At 43.3% G+C, this 27591-nt stretch overlaps 1 protein-coding gene across 2 annotated transcripts in view; it reads right to left on the reverse strand.

Moving 5' to 3' along the window:
• Positions 1-27591, reverse strand: part of PTCH1 (patched 1) — a 69263-nt gene that overhangs the window by 32218 nt on the left and 9454 nt on the right. The window contains exons 2-8 of one of the 2 annotated variants that reach the window (XM_069476305.1): positions 26230-26422; positions 6771-6960; positions 3888-3957; positions 3691-3782; positions 2114-2312; positions 1654-1775; positions 676-823 (exon numbers count right to left, since the gene is read on the reverse strand). In XM_069476305.1, coding sequence (XP_069332406.1) covers positions 676-823; positions 1654-1775; positions 2114-2312; positions 3691-3782; positions 3888-3957; positions 6771-6960; positions 26230-26422 — 1014 coding nt within the window. Of the gene's footprint in view, positions 1-675; positions 824-1653; positions 1776-2113; positions 2313-3566; positions 3783-3887; positions 3958-6770; positions 6961-26229; positions 26423-27591 lie in introns of those variants that run through there. The other variant, XM_069476306.1, reaches the window with a different exon arrangement.

Here is a 27591-nt window from a genome sequence, read left to right on the forward strand (position 1 = left end):
ATTCAGGTGAAGGGAAGGGAGCTGAACTTGGACAAACATTAAACGACCCTGAATTAGGACAATGAGACTGGGTGCTGTGGTGAGCCAGTATAACTGGAGTCCACTCCCAGCACTGTGTTTACTCCAAGTCCAAGACTGCTATTGCCTTCTCCATAACCCCACAACTGATTTGCGGTCCCATCAGTTCCCTTCTAATCCCAAACAACTCATTCCTACAGGCACTCTCCTCCCCCACCCCATTCATTTGCTGGCCACTTTTAAAAGGTCACATGCAACTCAGCAGAGGTCACTGCTTGGGAAACAAAGGCCAGCTCCTGTCACATGACCTGACCAAGGGGCCTGCAGCTGTGAACAGATTCTATGCCTTGCTAATGTTTTCCAGACACCTTTGCTCGCCAACCAAGTGTTTTCTTAAACACTGTTAGGCCTTAGCTTTGGAGTTCACAACTGGTTCCTAAACATGTTTCAGGGCATCCCAATTGGAACTAGTGTCTCTTAGATATTACCCTAGGATTTTCACTACCAAGGAAAGGGAAAAAGTTTTCATCCCATCAAGTTCCCAGAATTGGAATCTGTTTTGAAAATAAACCTAATGGAAAAAATGTTTTAAATAATGATGAAAATGAAGAACTGAGTAACCAGCGAGTTTGCACCCAGGTTCAAGGGTGGGCTTACCTCCACATACGTCCTCTGCCAAGCCTCCAGGATGGCTGCTGCCTTGTCCTCGTTCCAGTTGATGTGCGAGACATACTCGTATCCCTTGAAGTGTTCGTACATTTGCTTGGGGGTCATCAACTGGAACATGGTCTGCAGGGCGTGGGCGCTGTGGGGGGGATTGAGGGGGTGGGTGGGAAGGCACAACATCAACATTCCCAGGAAGCAGTTTTCACTGTGTAAAAATTCCCAAAGGAGCACCCTTAACTCGCTCACAGCAATTCCCTCCTCCTCTGTGAGCACATGTTTCCATTAAAACGGGACCAGGATGGTTATTTTATTTAATAGATTGATGTACCATATTAAAGGTGTAACCTTACAACCTTTTACAGATATACCCCAAAATTAAATTAATAGGCAATTTCCTTTCTCAGTTTCTATTCCACAGGACAGGAAGGGTAGAAGGGTAGATAGCTTGAGCAGATACAGTGTGATAGCAGTGCACACTCGCTGTGCAGAAATCCCACACGACAGCGCTCCCGAGGGAGAAATCTCAGACGGAACGCCTGACACTCAACTGACCAGAGCCCACCAGTGCACAAAGGATAATTCTTTTTAGTCTTTAGTTCTTGGTCTCTTCCTTTGACAGTATGTGACATTGTTCAGCTCACATCATCTACCTCTATGCACTATGACCAGTGTCCCTGCCAACTTCACACTTCCTCCATATAGGGGGGGCAGGATCTCCTAAAACCCTCAAGTCAATAATAACTAGTCTTGATGAAAATGACATATCCATTGTGGAAAAGTTCCCCTTAAGGTGATTTTTCAAGCTGGTCTGGTCTGCTAGTATTTCCTAATATTCAATTACACCAGCCGGCTACCTAGGATAACAGTTTAAGTATTAATGCAAATACACCTGCAGATGTCAGAAGGGAAGTGGTTTTTGAGGAAAGGAGAGAAAACAGACGGCTTGGACTGCTCTGTGTGCCAGCTTACCTGACCAGCTTTCCTGTGCCATTCTTGACTGTGCCACCCACAATCAGTTCCTCCTGCCAGTGCATGTACTTCCTAGATAATCCATGACATCCACCATTCAAAACAAGGGCCATATCAAGAGGCTAAAATAAAAAGACAGGCACATAATTACGGGAATTAGTAGGCAGGTCACATGCCTTGTTAAAATCCAGTGCATTAAGGGCTTGTTTGCTTCAGAGAGAACATTAATAACAAGGCTAATGAGAGGCGGATGGCAAATCTTACAGCAAAATTTAGCTCTATAAACAAACTTAATTCTATAGACAAAAATGGACATGGAGAATGAAATCTTAAAAATGAAAATAATAAAGAGAACTATGAATGGAAGCAAAAAAACCCCCAAAAGACTACCCAAAAAAAAAAAAAAAAAAAAAGGTTGTTCTCTGTGCCCCTTCTGAGAACCACTCATCACTGTACTCACTTTGGTTGAATTTTTGTTGGGGGCTGTGACGGGGCAGTCTGGATCGGCTGGGTTGAGGCAGGGACGGTCCATGTAACCATGACCAACTTCAGCCTTATTCAGCATTTCCTCCCAGCTGTCCACTTGATAGTTTATTTTCTTTAACTCTTCTAGGAATTCCAAAGGGTCAAAGTTTGTCCACCGCAAAGGAGGTTTACCTCTGCGAAAGAAATCAGGAGATGAGACCATGAAAAAAGGCTTCCAAACTCATAGTAAAGTAACAAGACTGCATATATTGCTTCTGTATCACAAAAGGCTTTTGGTAATGACATAATTCTGGGACTCTGGCATAAAAAAAAAAAAATAAATGCTCCTTTCTAATATATCTATCTGTATGAAAACTTAAGTCAGGAAAACAATTCATGACTGAAGATGATAAGCAGAGGGCTTAAAAATTAATGAAAGTATCAGAAACTCTTCAATTGCCAATATTATCTATTTAACATATAGAAACAAAATTAGCCAGTGGGTGCTTCTAGGCAGAAGACTGAGATTAAAAAAAAAAAAAAGAGGAATCACAATGTCAAATTAGCACTTGCCAGCCTAATAAATGCTTTGTAAATGTCATCAATCAAAATATTTGATCTCTGCTACCGTTAACAATCCCACACTTATGAGTTCTCTCTGACAGCCTGGCAATGGAGTGGGCAAGTCCCCTGTGGCCTCTGCCATCACCACCATCACAGCCACTTCCCCCCACACTCACTTTTGAATTTGCGCTGTTGACAGACCAGAAAGGCTTTTGGCTGCCTGTTATGTGGTTCAAACCACACTGTAGCTGCTTAACCAGGCTGAAGTCATTATTCAGAATCTCCCAACCAGAAAACACAAAACCCCTTATTTCCCATCTAAAACTGTACACTGAAGGTCAAGGGATGGCTACTGCAAATTGCTTTTGCAGATATGTACAAGCCAGGACAAAAACAATAACCCAAGCACTAACTCTTGCATGATTAACTGAAAACATCTATGCTGATTAACAATTATTCTTTAAATGGTGCGTATATGTAATATCTAACTGCTAAACTGTGAAGCATCCCCTATCAGGGCCTTCAAAGATAGAGGATTTCCCCCTTAAGTGTCATTAGTGTCATCCAAAGAAAGGTTAACGTTTTGCTTCACAGGAAGATCCTGAACTTTAACTCAAAATAATTAGTTCTGACATGTACCCACTAGTGAATTCCCTCCTTAAAAAAATAAGTGGAAGAGCAAATGCCTAGCCTACAAAACTACAAACATTTTAAAGAGTTAAAAAACACACATACTCTGCAATAATTTGCATTTTATTTGCATATAAATAGGTTGGTAAAAGTGAATGAAATTTAATGATGCCTACAGAACTTTTTTTTGAAAAGAGGAAAAACATTCTGCTGAAATCCCCTCTTCCCCCCATTATTCAGTCAAAAAATGCACATGGAATTTCAATGTTTTTATTTCTTGTTGAAAACTGAAATAGAATAAACAATAAGCAACATCAGAAACATTGAGTCCTAGAGTTTAGAAATCACAGACGTCAGAAAACATGATCACACACTTACAGGAGGTATGCTGTCCCAGATTGTAACTTCGCCCCTTCCCAGAAGCAGTCCAAAGGTGTAATAATTAAACAAGGGTAAAGATACTCTATTATCTGTCAAAGTTAAAAAAAAAAAAAAAAAAAAAAAAAAAGGCCAAGCATTAGACTAACATATACCACTGGTGTGTTTGAGAAATTTTTGCAAATAAGAAAATATACCTGATCCATGTAACCCGTTTCTGTGATAAGTTCTCCTGATTTGTAACACAAATGTTCCAATTTCCACTGCCTATTAAAATGAAAAGTAGAGACGACAATTTCTCATTGTAATAAAGTAAGGAAATTAGTGCAAAATCAGAACCATAGAATATATAAAAAGAACCGCAATTTCGATCACTTTTAAGCATCTGTCAAAACGAGCAGAGCTTTTGCCAAGTAGAGACCCAGCAAGCTTGCTTTAATGAATAGATAATACTCAATCGTAATTAACATGTGGGGTGTTTATGTAAATGAATGCTACCAAAGTACTTGAAAAGTCTTGTTTTCTTAAGTGTTCTCCCAATAATCTTGTTTACACCATTAATCTGCTTTTCTACATACATTAAACAACTTCAGGCCAGCCCAGCTGAATTATCACAAATTCAAAATAGGTGGGGACTAAATTAGTGAGGTTTGTAACGTATTGACATATATTCACGTGGGGAGATATTACTGACTGTTTTATTGGTAGATCATATTCTTATTAATAGGTACTGACCAAAATGAACTTTCCTGCTCTTAACTGCGAAAGTTATAAACAAAAACATTTGCCGGGTAGGTCGAATTCCCATTTCACATTCTATTCCTGTCTTATAGAAATGATATTAAATATATGGATCAAGAATTAATTTGGAGTTCTATTATCTTTAGAAGAGTACCAGGTAAACCCATGCCTTTCCAAGTGTGTTAGGGAGATAAGTCTAACTTAAAAAAAGAGGAAATTTGGAAGGAATGGAAATGAAAAATCCAAAAGAAGAAAAAAAATCAAAAAATAAACCCCCCTGCTCAAAACTGCTCTATTTTATTGGTATCCTAAGGGAAATATGTCTTCACCCAAAGGAGCTTTCTGGACTTTGCCCTCTTCTCTGTGCTGCCTCCCAGAACCTTCCTGTCTGTCTCCAAGCACCCTGTTGAAATGTCACCTTCCTGCTAAGCTCTGTTGAAAATGACCCCTTTGTCCTGAACTCTAGAGCACTGGCTGGTCAGATCTATTGATAGCTGGAGCACCTGTAGTGAGGACTGCCTGCATTTGGCTCTGTACATGCCTATGTGTACTGATTCCTCCACTAGAGAGCAGGGCCTAAGTTACCTATCCGTCCACTGTTCCATCCCTCCTCCCATCCATGCGTATATTTACATTTTAATTTTACATCGCATCAACATAGAATATCCAGCATGAGTAGGTTCTCAATTAATATCACTTGATCAACTAATTCTTATTTACGCTTGCTTAAGAAAAAGACATGGTTGTGCATCAGAAAAACTACTGGACTTGGAGCCAGAAAAAGGGTTTGAAAACCGTCTCTATCACTTACTAACTGTATGAACCTGGACAAATGCTCTAATTAGTCTTATTCCCAGTTTTCTCACCTAAAAAATGGAATGGGTTGAACTACATGTTCTTAAAGTTTATTCCAATGCATAAAATGTCTCTGGGTCCATCTCAGCTTGAGAATAGTGTAAGTTCATTGTGCAGACCCTCACATCTTTTCCTGCAGTGTAGAGGTAGCAAGCCCCCTCAAAGGAAGGACTCACTACATTAGGAACACAGGCATGCTTACAGTGGCCCCAGGACACTCATTTCCAGGCTCCTCACAGGGACACCACTTGCAAATTCTGCCAAACTCCCCTGGGCCTTGCTTCCCTCCGGTGCTCTCTGCACACCAGCAGGGCAAGTTTGCCTGACAGGAACAGTAAAATCCTTCCTTACATTTTCCAAAGCCCTTTCAAATATATATCTGATCTTGTTCTGGGAACCACCTGAGGATAAGATAGTACATGTGATCATAAACCCAGTTTGCAGATGAGGAAACAAGAATATGCCAAGGACATGCGACTTGTCCTAGGATGTGCTGGTCTCTAGGATCCTGTGTCAGCTGGAATGGGTCTGAGAGCCAATCCAGGTGCAGAGGTTAGAACAGGGACAAGTACAAATCTTAATTTTTGTCTCTTCCCTGGTTCTCCCTGGCTACTGAATACGCCTATGCTGCCACTTCCTCACCTCTGCTGGGCAAAATAAATCAAACTGGTCAACCCTTCAGTTAAGAGGCGCTAGAAAGCCTAGGGGAGGGGATGGGGTTGGGTGATGCCAACTCAGTGGTCCTCCGGAAATGGGGTTTAATGATGGCAATCTAATCAGGCAATCTACCAACAAACTGACCGAGTTCTAAATGCAGGGTACAACAATGGATGAGAGGTGGTCCCTCAAATAACTGTTTAGATGCATAAGAAAAAAGACTTAGTTTTGTTCCAGAACTTTCCCTAATCTTTTACTCTACTCACAGCAATGTTAACTTGGCTACATGATGCTAAAAGGGGACTTTTCAAAAAGGCATGTGTGGATCCACCTTATTCCGTCTGTCAGCAGCAAGAATTCCCCTGGTGGCTCAACCCCTTATTTGCTTTGTGACACATAACAACTGTGAATGTAAAGTATTGAGGGGCAACTTCTTTTTTCTTGCACTGTCTGTAAGTTGACTAAAGGCAATTCAAAATGTAACTGCTCCAAAAATATCTCAAACAACAAAGATAACTCCAATATTAACAAAATAGTCAATCTGGAAAAAAAATATCTCAAGCAATGAAACATTTTAGTGGATCAGGATCATACTCATTTGTGGATAGTCCCAAGATACTTATTGAAAATACAATATAAAGTAATGCACTTGGCTTTTTTACTAAACTCTAGAAACACACCAAGGTGAAATTTTTTTTCACTAGAAAACTATTTGAACTAATACTCCAGGTGCATTTCCAGGGCAACTAAATAAAGGGGCTTAAACCAACAGGCTCTTCCCACCACCTTACCTGAGGCACACGCACAGGTGGACTCAGCTGCCTTACCTGTTGTACATGTACACATGCACTCGGCTGGCCTGGAGCGCCGAGTCCAGGTGTTGCAGGAGCGCTTCTGTGGTCAAGACATTAGCACCTTCTTCTTTCGGGGTCTGTATCATGAGTTGAGGATTAAACATAGCCTCTTCTCCAATCTTCTGGCGAGTATAATTTAATTCACGACTTACTCGTCCACCAACTGGCAAACATGTACAAGTTTCAATTAGAATAGCACAATCCCTGCAAATCCATGTTCTATCTGAGATCACTAACAGAGGGTATACGATAAATGAACCCTGGTCCTGAAACTGGCTGATGTTTGAGGAGTAACATTCACTTTATTATTAACAGCACCGTTAACTTTACCAATAATAAACATAAAAAATACTCACTAAGCCCATTAACAGCTGTTCTGCCTGTCACATCCGCAAACCTAATGGATGCGTGCTCTGTGCACATTCTAACTAATAAGCCATGTGCATAAAGGGGAGAGGGGGGAGGAAAACTTGAGACACCTTTTCCTTGCAAACCAGACCAAATAACCCTGTTACAATTTCTTTCACTTGTATAAACAATGTGCCCCTGCAGCACATTTCAAGATAAATGGCTTCAATTTACACTCTTCTCCTAAGTAATCTGGCAAAGGTAACAAGGAAATGTTTCTCCTCTGTGGAAAAAGAAACAAGGAAAGGTGGCAAGTGTGTGTTCAGCACAAAACTTGCCAGGAGAAGATAAATAATGTGATTCAAGTCAGATGCACATGGGGAAACCTTTGTTCCTGGAGAGGAACAAAACGCATCAGCCATGGCCATCGTGGACAGACCTGGAACCTGGTTCTATCACACTCACCTGGTCAGCATCCAGAAACACAGGTGCCAGGTTCTGAACCATCTGGGGGCGAGTAACCTCTGATCTGGAGGCTCCCCAGGTGATCCTGAACCTGCTGCTGAGGCTGAGAAGTCCTGCCCCAGCACCAAGCCAGCTCTCCAGCAGGCTGGCCAAAGCCGGGCATGCTTGAAGCCAGGGCAACTAGGCACAGGAACCACCCACACTGTTCCTCCCAACTACTTTTTTCCCTTCCTCTCCTTTTTACACCCTCAAGTCCAAGGTTATGTTCAATTATGATTTTGGACCAGGGCGTGCTCAGAATGCTGCACCTGTGCTGGGAGGTATCTCAGGAAGATAAAGAACAGGATCCTAGAGCCCCCTCCCGCAGCCCCCACACGCTCCAGGGCAAAGGAAGTGAATCTGAATTATTCCTAAAGTCACTGATAAGTTGCATGTTTACTGAAAAGCAGGCCTCCAACTACAGTTTAGAAAAAACTCAGTGATCATAGCTTTCCCACGAGGAGGAATCCTTTTTCTTCAAGTTTAGTATTCAAGGACATAAACATTTGGTTTGGACAAGTAAATAAGGACTGGGAACAGCGGGTTGTTTAGTTCTCTTGGCATATTTTATAAACAAGGGGCAGGCTAAAAAGCAAATAATGCCCTCATTAGGAAAACTAGTGCAGATTCACGGCCTGGCAGGACCCTCTGTGCAGGTTCACGCAGATGCCAAGGGCAGGATGTGTGAGGCAAGGCTCAGAGTGCTGTGTGTGGGGTGGGGATGGGGGGAGGAGGGAGGAATGTATCCGTCAGTTGGTTAATTAAAAGTGTTAATAAAAAGACTCCTGTGTGCAGAAAACTTTGAAAACTGCCATAGGGAACTGCTGAGGACCTTGCAATCAATTTAAAGTTAAAGGAAAACTACAGGAAAATATCAGGAAACAACTTGCACAGAGGAAGCACTGACCTAATGCTGTGGCCTTTCCTGGAGGCCCTACTAAAGCTGCCTGAAGGCAGGGTCTTTCTCACTCTAGCAGGCATCACAGTGCATTACACAATGCAGATAGTCAACCAATTAACTAATGAACTAAATTGGACTCAATCCACATCTTTTAAAGGTGGAGAAGCTGTTTGAGGCTAAAAAGCCAATTGGTAGCCCAGAGGCCAGTTCTGAAAAGCTACAGGAGCTGCATACCAAGGAGCTCAAGGCCGTCTTTGCTCAACCCCCTTTTTTCTGGAAATACCACATTTAATGCCCCAAACCTAGAAATCATTTCTATTTCAAAGTGCCTCCTTGAACACTGGCACAGCACATGATTTTTCATTCTGCTTATAAAATTGCACTTCCTTTTGCCTTTATGGAGGTTTACAACTTCAGGTGACTTAAAACCATGAAGTAATAACAAACAACAAAGCACCCCCCCCCCCCACACACACACTTTTGCTACAGTGATCTAGGTGCTGTTACAATGAGAAACAGTCCAGCACAGGCAGCCTTAGCTTGGCAGGGTTCTACCCTCTAGGCCTTAGTGGAGCAGCTGCCTGTAACTATATAACCCAAGAGGTAACAACTCAAGAGATGGGTGCACACAAAAATAAAACCAAATACAAGGTTCATGCTTCACTCTTCCGAAACCACCTCATAATGGATCAAATACTTTATCACAGAGTTTTTAGAAATGATGCTATTTCCTACAAGATATAAAATGTCCCTCATGGGCTCTAAAATGTTACCTTTTTAAATGTTTTAAGATGTATATTTAAATAAACACATATTTTAATAAAGGTGTATCATTGTGGTGTCTCTGGAATTGGAAAACTCTGCTTTTCCATCCCTTTGCTCTAGTGATAAATACAGAGATCTTGCCAAGGAGACAACCAGTTCAAGCCAAGACTATCATCATAAATTGACCAAGCAACTAGAGACCCTGAATTCTAAAATTTTCTCAACGACCTATGCTATACATACTGTTAAATGTTCAATTTATTTTTACATACTTTATAGCCATATTTTACTTAACATTTTTATCTTATATTTAACCAAATATGAATGTTTTTGCTAAATGATTCAATAACTTTAATAAAGTTTGGGTGCTATCCATTTTATTTGACCAATTCATTCGTGATTCATTCACTCATTCATTCATTGATGATCCATGTGTCCAACAAGCATTTGTGGGTGTGCACTATGTGCTAGACAGCGGGGATGCTGTAAGGGACAAGGCCAGTGTGGTCTCTCTCCAAGAGGCTTGCTGGCCAGTGAAGCCAATAGGCAATGGACAAGGCAAACTGATAAGATAATTTCATAGCACAACAAGTACAATGGAGGAAATAAAAATGGTGATGCCATGTTTGGGTGGAAGGGATAGATAAGGCTACTTCAAAAGGGATGGCCAAGGTAGACCTAAAGGCAAGTAATATTTAAGGTGACTTTGAAGAGCTGGGGGAACAGTGTTCTGGGCAGAGGAAACAAATGCAAAGCCCTCAGGTTTGGCTTGTTGCAGGGAGAGAAAGGAGACCTACACCTACGGCTGCAGCTTAATAAGACCCTAATTATGTCATTCACTTGCTTGCACTGGTAGACTTAGCTCCTTCTCAGGTATACCTGTGTCATAAACTGCACGACATTCATATGTTCTTACATCAGTATTCACCAAGGCACTCTGGAACAAGCTGCCAAAAACAGAAACTCCTCTAGACAGAGCAAGTTGCCTGACTTTTTGCTACCCTAGAAAATGCCTGTCCTAAATTACTGCTGAATGACAGCCCAAGGCTGTGCATTACCTAATTGTCTTCCTTCTCATCCATGAGTGTAAGCTCTGAGCTCAGGAAGTTCCACAGAACCTATTTCAGATGACCGAGAGTACCGTTGGGGTCTAGGAGAAAACTGTTTCTCCCTGCTCTTTTCCACTTCCAAGGTCAAAGTCCTTCTAATATATTTTTAAAATATATTGTTTATGAAATACTGCAGAAGAAAATAACGATTGAACAGAATAAACCATAAAATCCAGTATCTGTTATGTAGATGGGGGTATAGAGAACCATGTTAGTAGCCATTATTGCTGTGCTGTGTCTCTGGATAATAGTTACCTGCTTTAAAAACAAGCCCAGTGCAAAATACAATATGCATCTCTCTTCTCACTTACATGTGGGCAGGGGCTCTAGAGGTAGAGGGTGGAAGGAGGGTTACCAGAGGCTAGGAAGGATAAAAGGAGGGAGGAAATGAAGAGAGGTTGGTCAATGGTTACAAAACTATAGGTGGGTAGAAGAAATAAGTTCTAGGGTTCACCAGCACAGTAAGGTGACTATAGTTGTCAATTATTTGTTGTATATTTCAAAATAGCTACAAGATCTTGAATATTATCAACACAAAGAAACTATAAATGTTTGACAGCCCAATTATCCTGATTTGATCATTACACATTGTATGTATGTATCAAAATATCACATGCACACCATAAACAGTATTATGTATAAATAACGTTAATACACTGCAAAAAAATAATATGCATCTCCATATCCTGAAATCCCCTTGTATTCTACTCCCTCTTCATCCCTGAAACGCAACAATATTAACAATAACAACCAATCCCTTTGAACAAAACTCAGGAAAAAGCACTGTCTCAGGATCCTGAGACACAGAATAACCTTTTATACTTGTGTAGTGCTTTCTACTTGCAAAGCCCTTTAACACTCATTTACTTATTTAGAAATATTTTGATTGTTGTTGCTTCTCTATCAAGTTGGGCCAGCTGTACTGGACAGCATTGAGAATGGGCATCAGAGGACCGACCCCAGCACTGCCACTTGCGGCAGGGAGATTTGGGACAAGTCACTAACATAGTTGAGCCTCAGAAACCTATTCTGCAAAACAGGGATAGAAATGCTAACTTCACAGGACTGTGTGAAGATTAACTGACATTGTATGGGAAACTTCCCAAATCCTTGCCCAGGAGCTTGAGGTGTCCATTCATCTATTCACTTATGACACAGCACATGTCTACAGAGTTTGCATGACTTGCCCAAGGTCACCCAACTAATAAGAGGCAGAACTGACCCTTTAACCACAAGTCCAACTGCCCTGTGAGCTTCACAGCTTCTGAGAACCAGCTGAGAACTCAAGGACACCAGGAAGAGACGGCTGAGGAGTGCCAAATTCCATACACAAGACTATACAGGGTTGAGCATCCCTAATCCAAAAATTTTAAATAGTTCTGAAACCTGAAACTTTGAGTGCCAACATGATGCCACAAGTGGAAAACTTCACACATGGCATCACGTGATCGGTCACAGTCAAAACACAGGCACACAGCAATGAAGGTGATGTTAACACTGCAGAAAAAGTGCCTATAGGGGATGTGGTGAAAACGTGTGATGGGCTTATTGAGGAGCTAGAGCAGCGTGCATTCGTAACAGAACAAGAAATCATGTCAGTTTATAAAATCACATAGAGACTTCTTAGACAAAAACTGTTGTTAATGAGGCAGATGACTCTGGAGAAATATTTTAAACAGCCATGCAGCAGAATGCCTCCTCATCCCTAAAGGACCCCTTTCCTAGTCCCTCAACCACTTCTGATGTTTCTTCTCATCCAGAAAAATAAAACAGTGTACAGTAACCTTTTAATCAAAACACAGCATTGTAGGTAGAGACTGAAAGGCTCCTAGTTTGTTGTCACCGTTGTTTAGCACCTGATGCAGGTATTCTGGTGATACTACTGTGCTGCTCAGTCACCCTGAATGCATTATTTTTTTTCACTGTATTAATGGTATGTCTTATTTTTTACTGTTAAGTACTTATGTGAACAAGTGTAGGAAAATGATTGCTTATTGGTAGCATATAAATCCAGAATGAGGAATGATGGTTATGCCAAACAACCACAGATTGTCCACATGGGTGGCTGAGATAGTGATACTTTTGCTTTCTGATCGCTCAATGTATTCAAACTTTGTTTCATGCACAAAATTATTAAAAATACTGTATAAAATTACCTTCAGGCTATGTGCATAAGGTGTAAATGAATTCTATGTTTAGACTTGGATTTCATCCTCCAGGTATCTCATTATGCATATGCAAATATCCCAAAATTCAAAACATTCTGAAATCCCAAACACTTCTGGTCCCCTAAGCAATTGGATAAGGAATACTCAACCTGTATTAAGCTCATAGATAGAACTTTTAGAATTCATGAAAGTGTGTAACACATGACAAATAATTGTTATTTTTATTTAAAGGACAACAATGTTGCCTCCAAGATTTTTCTCAGTCACTGAGGAGACTCAGTTTTTTCCAATAGAGCCCCTTGGGCTGCAGTGGACAGGCCCCATTTTTCCTCTGGTTTCCAGAGGGGCCTGTCTGAGAGGGGGCACAGAGAACAAGCAGCCCTGAGCCTCTTAACCTGCAAATTCTGCCATCTTGTTCTCCAGAAATCCAAGGCTTAAACCAATTCTTTGAAAGTCAGGGTACAAAACACCACTTCTTGAAAAGAACTGTTTGAGCAAGCTCCGCTGATCCTCTCCTCCCCAAATCAAGCCAAGCATGGATTTCCAAAGCAAAGGGCCAGCATAGGTGGGAAATCACCTACCTGGGGAGGCCACACCTCTGGGCCAATACTATTCCAAATCCATTGTAAACAAGAGCATTTCCCCTTCCTTAGCACAGACTTTCACACAGAGCATAAAAAATGTCTATGGCATTCATGCACAAAACTTTCAGCAAAAGCTTATGGCGATCCACATAAAGATGATCTGAGGGACCAACCAAAATTTTTTTGACAAAATTCCAAGTCCGTCAAGGGAGGTACTGTCTCCTGCCAAATCACCTCTCTATGTGAGGAACACAGAGGGCACCTGAGGCATGGCACATCCAGTGTGTTGAATGAGCCGTCTCAATACGGAGCCTTGGGAACAGGCAGTCATTTGCACAAGATATTAATTCCCCCCAAAGCCTCAAAAAGTCAATCAGTCAAAACAAATGACCCTTTCAGCCTGAAAAGTACCCACTCAGGGTCCAATTAGGAAAATAGGGTCTGTGTATATGCAAGTGTTGCATTTGCATTTGATTAATCCCATGAATTATCTAACAGCCTCTAGAAAGATTTTTTTTTTTCCTTTTAGTTTCTTCAGGTCCTTCTTTCAATGTTGTGTTTAATTATTGCAAGGGCGAAAAAAAAGTGCAAATTTCTAAAAAAGTGTAACTGCAAAATTATTAGCACCACTCATTTTCTAAAATAAAAAAATCAGTAATTTGAGCAATTGGTTGAATACTCACGGGCTATGAGTTTTAGTCAATCTTCCACACATCTCTTTTATTCATGATGAGCCAACTGCTGCTTAAGCTTCTGGGCTGTTCTCCTTGTGAGATTATACCCTTGGGTAATACCATGGGAAAATGCTAGAATCAGCCCAAAGGGAATTTGCCTTCATAGAGTGAGACTAGTGAGATGACAACCACAAAAAAACGAAAGCAGGATACAACCTCCCACCCCCAACCACCACCACACACGGGCACGCGAAGGGCTCAGCGCAGCGCAGGTAGCCTGGACGCCTGCGCAGGGTTCCGTACTGCGCATGCGCCAGTGGCAAGCTCCCCTGCCCCCACCAGCTGCTTGCGGTGCCATCTGTTATCAGCCTCGCTTGGGCTGCTCTCTCGGAATGGCTTTCCCTGAAGCCTGATCAGTTCACCCTGTCGGATGCAATCAGGTCAGCCTAGCACTCAACTAGCACTGGACCTGCTGCCTGTCACAGCTCCCAGGGCCACCAGCTCACAAGACATTGCATCTGTCGGGAAGACCTTTCTTGTCGGTCACTTGCTGCATGGCAAAAGCTGTGCACCACCCCACCTAGGACAGGCCCAAGGATGTTCTTGACTTCCTGCAGGACACAGGCGGAAGTGTCCTCCACCCCTAACTGCATACTTTCCAAGCTCTGAACTGTCCCAGGTTCTACCACAACCTCGCCGCAGACAAGCATGTGCACACCCAAGTCCCATCCTTCTGCAGGAAGTAAGCGCGGTGTGACGCAGAGCGGCGGTGCTGGCAGTGCTCACTCACAGGCCAAACTCCTCCGGGCAGCAGAACCCAGGAACCAAGACAGCGTGTTTTTATCAAGTCCTAATCTGTCAGTTGAGGCCTCATAAAGTCTTCATTTGAAAAATAAAAACAGAAAGCAACCCAACAACAACAACAAAACCCAAGCGCTTCCATGGCGGCGGGCTCTCCATCACAGCATTCAGGCTGTTGCATAACATTAACCCCAGTTCCCTTCTCCCAGCTTCTGTGAGGCTGACATCACCTCTCAGCTCTGAACAGTCTTCTTGCCACTATCGGGCCTGGGCCTCTTTTCATTGGCCTCCTACGTGAGCCCGCATGGGGGAAAAGACAATTCGAGTCCCCACCTTTGCACGCAGGCTCCCTGGCCTATGTGGAACACCACGCTGGCCTGATTTATCTCCCGCACTGTTCCTTCCCTCTGCATCTGTGCAGGGAGACGCACGTCACTGGGGGCCACTTTCATGATTTTGTTGCCATCAGGATTAGCTGGATTAGGGGCCGGTACATAAGGACCCCCTGGTGCCGTGAGGAAGTTTCATCACCGGGTCAGCGTGGTGTGAACTATATTCTGTCAACACCACCACTCCTTATAGCCACCAAACAAAAGGGGGGGGGGGGTTGGAGGGGGGTGTGGCAGAGAAAATGCTTTCAGTGCAAAATGTACGAACTTGTCACAGCAATCAATTCCCCCATGATGTATCTCAAAGTGTGTGAGCCATGCGAGACTATCCTTTCAAATGAGAAACCTATGTGATTGTTTTTGTATCTACAAAGAATTTAGGGGGTCTGCGGGTGGCAGTAGGTGGAAAGGGGAATACGTATAGGAATACGCAGAGGAAAAACAAAAAAGCCCACCAAAAAATTCTAGCCCTTTTCTAAAACCAGTCAAGCAGTTTGGGAAGAGAGTTGCACTTTGAAACTTTTATTTTGTTCAAGGCTAACACCTCCAAGTTAGTTCCTTTTCTTCCAAAGGACTACCACCAGCCCATCCAGTAGGGACTTCCCCGCTCTAACACGAAGGAAAACAATGTGAGTAAGAGAGTAATGGAGGGAATGGTGTCGGGGGTAAGAGGATGGAGGGAAAAACAAAACAGAACTTTTAACTCCTTTCAAAATGTCAGGGACTGAAATTCTTCCTCCCAGGAAGTCATTTGGCCCATTTACCTACCCCATTCCGGCCCCACTTATCTGGACCCTGCATGAAGTAAACACACAATCTGTGGAGAAAGTAATGGGATTTCTGCAAGTGTGTTCGAGAGTGTGTGTGTTTTATAGAGCAGTCCCTCTTGCACAGAACTGGGCTGTTCCATCAAAGCCGTATCTGTTATATTTCTGTCTTTCTCTTCTGTTTGGCGTATTCACCAACAAGAGAAAAGGAGGTAAGCTTTGGCGGCCCTGACCTGCAGCTGGAACACAATACTTTCGCACAGCCCTGCCGACCCCTGACATAAATTTTACACCGCAGCTGGCATTTACACACTCAGCATTACCATATGTATAGCTGCTCGGTGCTAATTATGCTAATCACCTGTCTAACTCGCTGCTGCGAAAAATGGTTGTATTTAGCAGTCCAGTGCCTACCAATGCAGCTTACTGTGTGGCTGAAATGTACATTCAGACGGCCCTGAATGGCAAGATTTTTCCACGTTGCTGGCTACATTCAGGCCTCAGAAAAATTTATTCAAGTCAACTGGTTTCGGTCCGCAACAAAAAAGTTACGAGAAAAAAGTGAGTGTGTTCTTGCCCTAACATTCTGGATCTGCTTGCAAGCAAAATGATAAATCAATTGGTGTGGGAAACAAAAAGGGAGAGAGATTTCTTTTGGGAGCCATGTGAAACTGTAGCCTATTTAAAAAAAAAAAAAAAAAAGGAAAAAAAAAAAGGGTCATCCCATTCCCCAAATCTCTAGAAAGAGCAGTTAATAGATATTTAGCCCTAATCCCAATTCTCTCAAATTGCAAGCTTTGTTTGCAATTAAGCAAGGTATTAAACATGTGCAATTTTTTTTTCTGGATCATGTGTAGACCAAAATGATGGTATCATATTGATCATTTTTTACTTATTACAACAATGTGTGCACCTCATGAGGAAAAAAAAGTTAAGGGGAAAGAAATAATTTCTTAGGCAGCTAGGAAAAATTCTTTTGTTTATTTTTTCTTTTAGAAAGGCTCTATTTAAAAAGAGGCTGTGTGATGTTTAAGTCTATTTTGTGAAGGTTGCTGGCTTCCCACTAAAGGAGCAAAGGCAATTGGGGAGTGGGGGTGGGCAAGATGGAAGAATTCAAAAAAGAAAAAAAAAGTGGTGAGAAAGTCAAGAAGCCTACATTTTCCTTAATCTCAAAATTCCTGTTTTTATCATCACCATTTCTGAAAGCAGTTTTCTCAGATCACTCCATAGAATAAATTTCTTAAATCAAGATAATATTAGCATAGGTATTTTGACAATTCCCTAAATTCAAACTGAAATCCCATTTCCTCCAAGCTCACAAAAGATGTTCATATTAAATTTTTTAAAAAACTCTGAATTTAGTCAGTATAAGGACTGCTTAGTATTAGGTTATTTGGATAGCTAGATAATGTCTAGTCATTCCAATTTCCTTTAATTGCCGGTAGCATTGTAAAACACTTTTTACTGGAGGGTAGCTCAAAGTGCCCAGTTACTTTCTCATCCCCAAATGATCATCATTAGCAGACTCCTTACTTCGGAAACTCAGAAAGCAGGAGCCAACTGGAAGGCCATTTATTTTGCAACATATCTTGGGCTACCCCTCAGTGTTATAAAATACCAGAGCAGCTTTGTGACCAACCTCAGCTTCCCACACAGAAGGTGCACCACTCAGCAGTCTTTCTCTTACACAGGAGGAGCCTGTGAAGGAAGCTTGGGCTCTTCTATCCTTGCTTCTGCTCACCTTTCCATTTAACTACCAGCAGGTGAAAAAGATGATGTTCACAGTAACTTCAAGATGCTGCTAGAACAATGAGAGCTTTCTTCCTATCTGCTCCCCACCCCGCATCCTGTCCCATATTTTATAAATGTATCTGACACAATGAAGCAACACTATCCAAGCCACATCTTGATCTCTTTGGCATCCCAATTCAAGTTGCTATTCTTTGCTATTCACAAGTGTTTATCTGGATTTTGTAGTTCCAAATCCTGGCTGTGCAGCCAAAAACACCAACAACACCACCACTACTGTGCTCACTGCAAAGTAGAGAGCTTACCCCCTCTATCCCTCTCAGTCTCTCTCTCTTCTTAAATAGGAGATGGACCACCCTGCCTCGTGGCACGGAGTGGTGTTTACATTGCAATCCTTGACTGTGTAATACATCTGGCATTTTTGGGCAGGATTCCTGAGCTAGGGGCCAGAAGCCTTTAAGCAATGATTTAAGGGGAAAAAAATCATGCACATTGACTTAACAAAAGCCTATTTCCAGTTCCTTTTGCTTACTTTTGTACATGTTTCATTAATAACTAAAAACTATCGTAGTTGCTAAATTGGGTAAGTCTACTGCTTCTTTTCATTTATCCTAACAATAATAAATAAAGCTTGTGCTGTGGTATGGGTACTTGCTTCCCACCAGTCTCGCCTTCATAGCCAGTGGCGTTACGGGACCCACATGCAGTGTAGACTATTTGAGCCAACTCACACCTGGGTTTCTGGATTAGAAATAAGGTCCTGCCTCCACATTATAAATCTCTACAACAACAAACTTGCCATTCATTAGCAGGTACCTGAGGACCCACCAACAATACAGTTTCCCTAACACATGACAGCTGTTTTTCCAACTATGCCCTAAACCCCAAATGAGACAAAATAGTCATATTTTTTCCTGAAGGGACTCAGGATAGAATGCATCTTTCTGTCCATCAAACTCATAAAATCTTCCACAACAGTCAAGTGGTTTCCCAGTGGCAGCATTCAGCTGTTATGGAAGGCTAATTATTTCTGTCAAGCCTAGTTAAAGGATACGTGTAGAAAAAATTAGACACTGTAGTATAAAGAAAAAAGCACCCCAAATCCAATGTAAGAGAAAAACAAATCCAGTATGTATTATCATAAAGCACCCAAATTCAAAGATTAGAAGCAAAAAACAAGTAATAGAAGTGTTTATATTTTGATGACCCTGATTCTATCTATGTAGTCAAGGAATGTTCCCACTGAGAAAATCCTGAGGAGCTTCCTTCTTCTAAAGGGGCAGAAATGCCTTGGCCAGCAAAGCCCTCTCTCTGCTCTCTGGATGTCAACGAAGACCTCTCATAAGGATAGACCATCTAAAGCAATGGAGTTGGCCAAAATTTAGATAAGGAAATTTGTCCTCTTTCATCCAAACTCCATATTCCCATTGGCTTTGGTGAGAGTTTCAACCAGGGAAAGCCTGAAGTAGGGCACCTGGGAGGGAATGGCATGGTTTATGTTTCACGTGCCATCTCAGAAATTGCTACAGAACCCAATTCTTGCATAGTTCATAAGCCACAATAAGCCAGGGAACCAAGACCAAAGTCCCAGTCTCTTTGGTGGTTTGGTATGGATTAAAAAAACTTGTCAATGGATTCTAAAGTTACCTCTACAAAAGTCCACAAAAATGTCATGATTCTTCAATAGGGGAATCACATCTTCTGCTGACAAGAACCCATCAAAGAGTATGGTCTTGGGAGCAACCCTAACCAAGATAAGAATGCCAAAGATGCAAATGGCAGCTCTGCATCTGGTATCTCCCACAGCTGGTTTGAAATGGTAAATTTTCTAATTCCCCCCTTGCAGTCTATGATTAACCAAAGTTATTACCATTTCAGAGTTCACACCAGTAACTCCAGAGATACACTTGGGAGGAAATGACGTGGGCAGTTTAGGGGTGGGTGGGTGGAAGGAAGGAAGGAAGCAAGGATGGGAGGCAAGAGAAAGAGCTGGAGAGAAGGAACGGAGGAAGCACAGAGGCAAAGGAATCAGTAATATTATAATAACAGAATCATACAGGTATGGCGATTATTTAGCCATGTCTTACATAGCTGGAATTCTCTCAACTTTTGCTCCCTCGAAATAGTGTCAAAACAGTGCCAGAAGTTAAAATACTGTACTGATGTAAAATGGCTTCTATTAAATCTGGTCCCCTTTGAGATAATTTTATAATATTTCCATATCCATTTTAAAAGCCAAAAAAACTTTTAAAGTGAAACACATTCCCCACCCCCCAATAGAAGAGGCTAAATCTGGGCAGACAGCTGGCACAGCCCCATGAGCACCCCCTTTTCTCTGCAGAACTGTGAATCCCCCGCCCCAAAACAAGAAGGAAAGGAAGGGCAGACAAGTTCCAGCTTGCTCAGAGTGGACGGAGCTCTGGGGGTCACAGGCAGGTCAGCTTTGAAGGAGAAATCCAAATGAAATATAAACATGGCATTGTGGAAACCAGACAAATCCCCCATAGCTTGTCCAGCCAGCATTAATCTCGGCATCAGCTGTGGTGCATAATCTAAACAAACGGATCAGGCAGTTCATACATCTGGAAGCTGTCATCTTCTGGAACTCCAAGTGGCGTTATATATATCTGAAACACCCCACTGCCTACCCTGGCCTCTAATCTTGTTGAAGGGTCAAGAATGGCAGGCAGCAAAAAGATACGAAGGATTCATAGGGCCAACTGCCCTGTGTAGAAGACACCTGAGGCTATTTGTTATTTTTAAAGCAATTATTGTTGGCTTCTCATTTTTCAATCATTTTGCTCCAAATTATGGAAGGAATACAACTGCCTCCACCTAAATCTGTGTGCCCACCATTGGAATCTAATAAATACCTAGCTCAATAAACATATACTTCATTTTTAAAAAAAGCTCCCTAGGGCTCCAGGGAGCAGAAAGTAGCTGCATTTCATTCTGTCTTTCTATCCCTTGTGAAATGCCCCTCAAATGATCAGCCTTAGAGAGCAGAAACTTGACAACAGAAGTAAAAGTGGACCCCATTCTGCCTTTCTGGCCTGGTATGTCTTAGTCTCTCGCTCCATAAGGGCTGCTGGGGGAGCAGGGTAAGTGGCTTGTGATAGAAACATCTAGAGGAGAGTGAGACCACCGAAGAGCTAATGCAGCTAGCCAAGCTTCTGAAAGTAGCTGTTATCTTAATACAAAAAAAAAAAAGGCCAGTGGTATCTTCTATTAAAGCTTTTTTTAAAAAAGTCAACTTCATGCTAAAAACTTTCAGTCTACTGTGGTTGAAATGTAACCATGTCTTTCTGCAAGATTAAACACCCCGCCAAAAATACTCAAATATAAAGTTTTTTCTTCCTTCCGTAGCTCTTTCCTCTGGTGCTTTTTATTTGACACTTAATTCATTTAAGAAAATTTAAAATTTAAAATTATTAACATGAAAGAGAATTAGTTACCTGTGTCAGTAAATGTAGGGATGGGATGGGAGAGTTATCCTAAAGAAGACTAAAACACTTTTGCATCTATGGCAATGCATTTGCAACCACAACTCCATGTGTAATAAAAGTCTCCCATACGGACAGCGTGGGTCTACCAATTGGAATCTCTTTATCATCTAAACCAGTGGTTCTCAACTGGGATGATTTTGTACTCCTCCCTCCATTTAGCAATGGCTGGAAACAGAAACATCTTGGTTGTCACAACCCAGAGGGTGCTACTGGCATCTAGTGGGTAGAGGCCAGGGATGCTGCTAAAACTCCTACAGTGCACAGGACAGGCCCCCAAAACAGGATTATCCAGCCCAAAATGTCAATAGTACCAAGGTTGCAAGAACTTGCTCTAAACCGAAGGGGTGGTGAAGCTCAATTAACTCCTACAACCAACGGCTCTGAGTTCAAGAACACTGACGGCATAATGCTAGCAAGGTACAAACTTGAAAGCACTTATACACATCAAGCATGCATTAAAAAAAAATTCTTCCATTTTTCTTAAAAAAAAAAAAAAAAAAAAAAAATTGAAGCCACAACTTGCATCCTCCTCCCTAGATGCTGGCCTTCAGCAACATTAACAACCAAACACCAAGGCAATATAGATTCATTTCAAGGCTGTTACCCTTTGCAGAAAAGGAGGCCAGGGGCTAGGCAAGCTTTTAGAAAAAACAAAAAGCTCAAAGAGATAAATGAACATTCTGTCACTGGAGAATCTTGACAACAAATGTGTGTCTGAGAGAGGGCTGGAGAGGGGGTTTGATATGAAGGGGAAAAGATAGGGAGATAGGAAAATAAAACTGCCAAACAAAAAGGAAATGCCAATGGAGAAATGGGCAAAATTAAAAAATAAATCAGTTCCTTTCTGTGGCTGGAAGAGAGAGATCCAGGAGAAAGTGCTTGTAGTTCCAGGGAGGACACTAGAAGCCAAATTATGAGACAAAGAATGGCTAGCAGGAAGACCTGGCAGCTTCCCAGCCAAACATGCAGGAGACTTTCATGACCCCTACAAACCCTTCCAGGCTTGCTGGCTCCCACCTCAACCTCAGGGACCTGGCCACCCTCCAGGAGGCCACACTCCTGTTCTCTGAGCCTTTGTCCATGCTGTTCCTTCTGCTTGGAATCCGTCCCCTCCCCCACCCTTCTGCCTGGCTCAGGCCTCCTCCCTTCAGGAACGTCCTGGAAGGTGTCCCTGATTTCCCTGCCACCTTAGCAATGCAGCCCTGCACACCAGTCTGTGAGCCGGCTGGATGGAGGTCCCCCGAGGGCAGGGGCTGTGGATTTTCACCAACATCTCTCTGAAGCTTCATGAAGCGCCTGGTGTGCAGAGTAGGCACTAAGAACATGTTATAAATGAATCTTTTTATTTTTAAATGACAGTCTCTTCCTCACCTTGCCGCCACCATCATGTGTTTCTGTAATAGATGTCCATTACATCATTCCACATATTCTTTATCAAATCTCATTACTCTGCTCATAAGTACACTAGATTTGACATTTTACTTTCAAATACTATAACCCTAAAATACCAGCTGGCATCTAACATATAATTGACAGTTTCTTAAAAGGCAATCATTGTATGAACATTTTAACAGCAAAATAAAAGAATTCTTATTACCAATGCCATATATATATATACACACACACATAATCTTTCTTATCTAGCACATATTGGTACACATATTGTGGCTAATATATTCAAATTATCTTTATAAAGCCACATTTCCCCAGCATGTTAAAGCATGAAAGTCAAATCAAAGATACAGCTTATCAAGTAGATCCCTTTAATTTGCTAGATGTATTAAAAAGATAACATTATTTTGGAAGATAAGAGGATACACAGAGTAAATCTATGTGCATACACACACACGAAGGCAACTGATATATATATATGTGTGTGTGCATATATATATGTATATATACACATACATACATATATATGTCATTCTTTAAATCACAGGAGAAACAGCATTTTCCCCAAACTATCCATCCCTCCGTATCCCTCTCCCCTTAAAAGTCTCACACTTTCCTCTCTTCTGTTGTTTTTATAACTAGGGAAATATGCAACCAATATCCATTCAGTTTGTGTAGCAAGCATTCAGTTCATGCCCCGCTCATAGAAAAGTTCATGCCCAGAACCTTTACAGACTTTACTAAGAAAGCACCATCTAACAGACTTCTTCGCAAATAGCGATGAGGAATTTATCTAAGAGACTGAAGCACAAAATGAATCTAAATTTGGAGCTGTTACTCATTTCAATAAATTGACCTCTACTGAAGTCGAGGACAGCAGGGAATTCTTACTCCTCAAAGCAAATGCTCATACTCCTTACTGCTAACATGAATGCTAAGCTCACTGTATCATAAACAAGATCTCTACGTAATTACCTCTACTTTGAATTAAAATTCAAACTGTAAAACAGTATGGTGGCCACCCTGGTTGGGTTTACTTGCATTTATGAAACTGCTGCTGCTTCTACAGGAGAGTAATCAAGCACAGAATAAATGAATGGATGACAGATCAAGGCAAAGGCAATAGGAGACTAAGTGACTTAAGTCATTAGTAGGCAAAGTGGACGTGGAGAGGCACACAGACACCCCATATTTTTCATTTGTAAAATGGGACAATAATTATTATACATGAAAACAGTACACAAGCTATCATGTTATAAAAATAAGATAAAGATAACAGATAGCTACTTTATTGAGTTATATATATGCTCAATATATATATACTAAATGCCTGGTACATGGCAGTTGCTCAACAAGTGATAGTATTAGTATTGATTGAGTAAATAACATTTGGCCCAAGAACCAGTGAGCCATGCTGAACCTGCCAAAGAAGAAATGAGGAAAGTGCTCAGAGGCCAAAAGTAGGGAAAGTGAGTGTCAGGTCTCAGGTGTGTCCTCATCCCGTTCACTGAGGGGAAAAAAAACTCCACTCCCTGACTCCGTCTCATTATACTAGTGAAGCCCACTTAAGACTGCTAGGAAGGATGTTCATCCACTTTCCAGAACTTGAAATGAGCTGTACCATGCAGAAACAGTTATTTCTAGAAATATGCAATGTTAAGAAAATAAATCACACTACCTCTCTTTAAACTTGTTAAAGGTCTACTGAAAACTCTTGCTCTCAACTACACAAAATCATCTTTTGTCATCCTCATGAACTGGCAACAAATATGGGTTGGCCCAAGTGGTGGAAAGTGAACATATGGACAAGCAGGGACCTCCCCGTGCCCATCCCTCGCTCTGTCCTAGAACCCCTGGTAGCTCCCCTCGTCTAGCCAATCACACCATTTCCAAACTGCTTGGGGCCAGCTGGCGTCCCTCCACTCAGCTGAGGCCATCACTTGACTCTTCCCTTTCCCACCCCAGCTGGTGTTGTGTCCGCTGCCTAAAATGCCCTCCTTCCTCCTCTCTCTCTAGGTGTTCCCAGCCCCCAGTCTGCCACACTACTTCCATGGAAGCTATTTTTTTTTTCCATTTAACTTTCACAGCCCATTTCAACTGTGAACCCAAATTTAATCCAAATGCGTTGAATAATAGGAGTTTTACTGCAAGAATTTGTGCAGTGTCTCACACACTTCAGAGTCCCTTATGGTTCCTAACAGTGCTAGGGACATCACAGGTGCTCAGGAAACTTATTGCTAAGGGCATTTATAGGTGCTCCCTCCATAAAACCCTTCTTTTATCTACCAATGATATTGAAGCACTGAAGTGAGGTAAATTACCCTATGGATTCAATCCAAAGAACACTTTTGCATTAATTACCAAGCTACTTAAGGCAGGAATGTTTTCTTGTCTTAATTATTTGGACTATTATTTTAATTGTCACTTCTCAACTAAATACTCCACCATAGGCTTGCAAAACACTGTAAGCTGAATCTTCATAAACAAGGCAAGATTAACAAAATATTCTCCAAGGTTAGTATCCAACAGCATCCGGAAAGGGATCACTGAAGCAATTATACATACAAATCTTCAGCTTCCAAATTGTGTCTTATGTAGCTTTCACTAGGAATGCTCCAAACATTTCGGTTTGAAATATCTACATAATTACTTCAACCCTCCCTTTCCACCCCCTTGCAAGGTTAAGAGATGCCCAAAGCAGTGTTTAGGGGTTAAAATGTTTCCAAATAGCAGGATTCCTTACTTTCCAAAAAAATTTTAAAAAGAAAAAAAAAATTGAAAAAAGAAAACCTGTATCACCAAAAGAATGTAAAATGTTTCCGTTTGGGGGGGAAAGATCTATTTTAAATTTACAGCTGCTTTTCTAAGAAAGGCCTCAAGAACCCCCAAATTGAGGAGCCTGGATAAAAGACCGGCAGAACCCGTCAGAGGGTTCCTGTGGCCCCTCCCTTCAAACCCACGTTCTTAAAACACATTTCTTTTCTCCGCCCGAAAAATACAGCCTTCCCCCAGAATAATTCCATTTAAAAAGCCCCCACCCGCGAGGAAACATTAATCTACTTTGCAAACATGCGTTCCAGTCCGTGCTTTACTATTTTTTTTCAACTCCTTCCCCCCCACTCCCCCTTTTTTTTGTACCTTGAGACAAATGTTTTCTTCCCCCAGAGTTGAAAGCTGTCCAAAAACAGGACCACACACGCCGCCGCCTCCGCAGGCCCGCGCTACGCCCGCCCCCCGCCCTCCCCAGCTCGGCGGCCGCGGCCGCCGGGGGCGCGCACACTCCCTCCAGCCGGAGGGGTGGCCTTTCTCTCCCCCCATTCTTTTCTCTTTGGACGCGGTGGGTGGGGGTGGGGGAGGGAAGGAAGCCGAGCTGGGGAGCCCGGACAGGAGAGGCCTTCCCCTGGCCACGTCTCGGGGCGCGCCTGCGGCGAACGGCGGCGGCGGCTGCAGGCCCCCGGGCCCCCGGCCGTGCGGAGTGGTCTGTCCCGCGGAGGGGCCCCGCGCCCCCGCCGGCCCGCCTTCGCCACTCTCTCCCACAACACCTAGCAAAGCGCGGCGCCCCGAGTAGATTACAGCGCGGCCTTTGTCGGGCGGGCCTGGCTCCCGGCCAGGCGCCCAAACAATAAACAATTCCCCCTGGTGCGGGCAGGGGGTTTTCGCTGGCCCCGGCCGGGCTCTAGGTGTATGCCGGCAAATATCTTTATCAATCGGAAGGAAGGGACGGGGACTCCAGCTGAAGGGTGAGCGGGCGCAGCGGCGGGCGCTGGTCTCTTACCTTCCACCCACAGCTCCTCCACGTTGGTCTCGAGATTAGCTGCCTTTAATCCCACAGCGAAGGCCCCAAATATGAGGAGGCCCACAACCAAGAACTTGCCGCAGTTTTTTTGAATGTAACAACCCAGTTTAAATAAGAGTCTCTGAAACTTCGCTCTCAGCCACAGCGGCGCTTTCCGGCCAGTAGCCTTCCCCTGGGGACGAAGCAGAAGGGAGGAGTGAGCGCTGGGGAATGGGGGCCCGCGCGCCCACGCCCGCTCGCGCGCACCCGCCCGGTGATTCCCCCGACAGCCGTGGGGGCGCGGGCGGCCGCAGCGCAGGGACCCTTTCTCGAGAGTGGTACCCCGGCGGGCTCGAGGGAACGCGAGCAGCGTGGGGGGGCTCGGTCATAAATCAAAGTCAGGCTGCAGCGTGGGAGCTGCACCTCGGGAGCCGCAGGGCGCCCCCACGCGCGGCCTAAGCAGCATCCCTGAGTATGACTTGGGGCGCTGGGGGATGGGCTGCAAACACGAAAAGGGGAAGCCAAACCACGAGGAGGGAAACACTACACCAGCAGTGTTCACCCCAGACCTGGGAAGGGAGGGGCGGCGTCATCCCAATGATGAAGCCCAACATTTAAGAACCAGCAACCCATGTCCCCCTTTCCTGTAAGTCCTGCTCCATCCATCACCCCTCTCGGGGTGCCCCGGCGGAGACGGGTGCTGGGGGCAAGCGCACTTTGGGAACAATGTATTGCGGGTTTCCCCAACGGGACCCCCGCCTACAGTGGTAGTAAGTGGGGATCCACGTGGTGAGCGCGGCCGGCCAACGGAGCTCACTCCCGACGCATTTCCATAGCGTTGGGAGACGCTGTGTGAGCTGAATTAGGAAGTGGGGCAGCCATCTGCAACTTACGACAATATTTGTGATCGGAAGAGGGCAGCCACATGGATCTTTCCCTCCTCTCCCTTCCCTTCGGGTTAAACGTAAAAAACAGCCGAGTGCACAGGGGAAGGGCCCAGGCCGGCGCAGGCGGGGGTCCTGGCTGGGCGCAGGCTGCTCCCGGCGGCGTTTCCCCGGCGCTGGCCGCGGCCCCGGTGGGCCCCCGTCTGAGTGCTCGCCTTCCCTGGATTCCACACATTTCAGCTAGCCTCGTAAACACAATGAACCCGGGCGCTCGGCAGACCCGCACCGCGAATTTAAGGTGGCGATTTGTTTACAACTTTTCCTCCCCTCTTAGGCTCTGAGGAGAGGCAGCTCAAAAACTGGAAAAGAAGACGGGGGATGTCTTTTTCTGAGGATAATTTTTAAGGGAGCAGAGATTTCATGCTCAACAAAAGCAAAACCGGTTGCCAAAAAAGGAAACCACCTTTATTTCGGCTCC

Source organism: Eulemur rufifrons, chromosome 7 (genome assembly GCF_041146395.1).
Source record: "Eulemur rufifrons isolate Redbay chromosome 7, OSU_ERuf_1, whole genome shotgun sequence".
Taxonomy (NCBI): domain Eukaryota; kingdom Metazoa; phylum Chordata; class Mammalia; order Primates; family Lemuridae; genus Eulemur; species Eulemur rufifrons.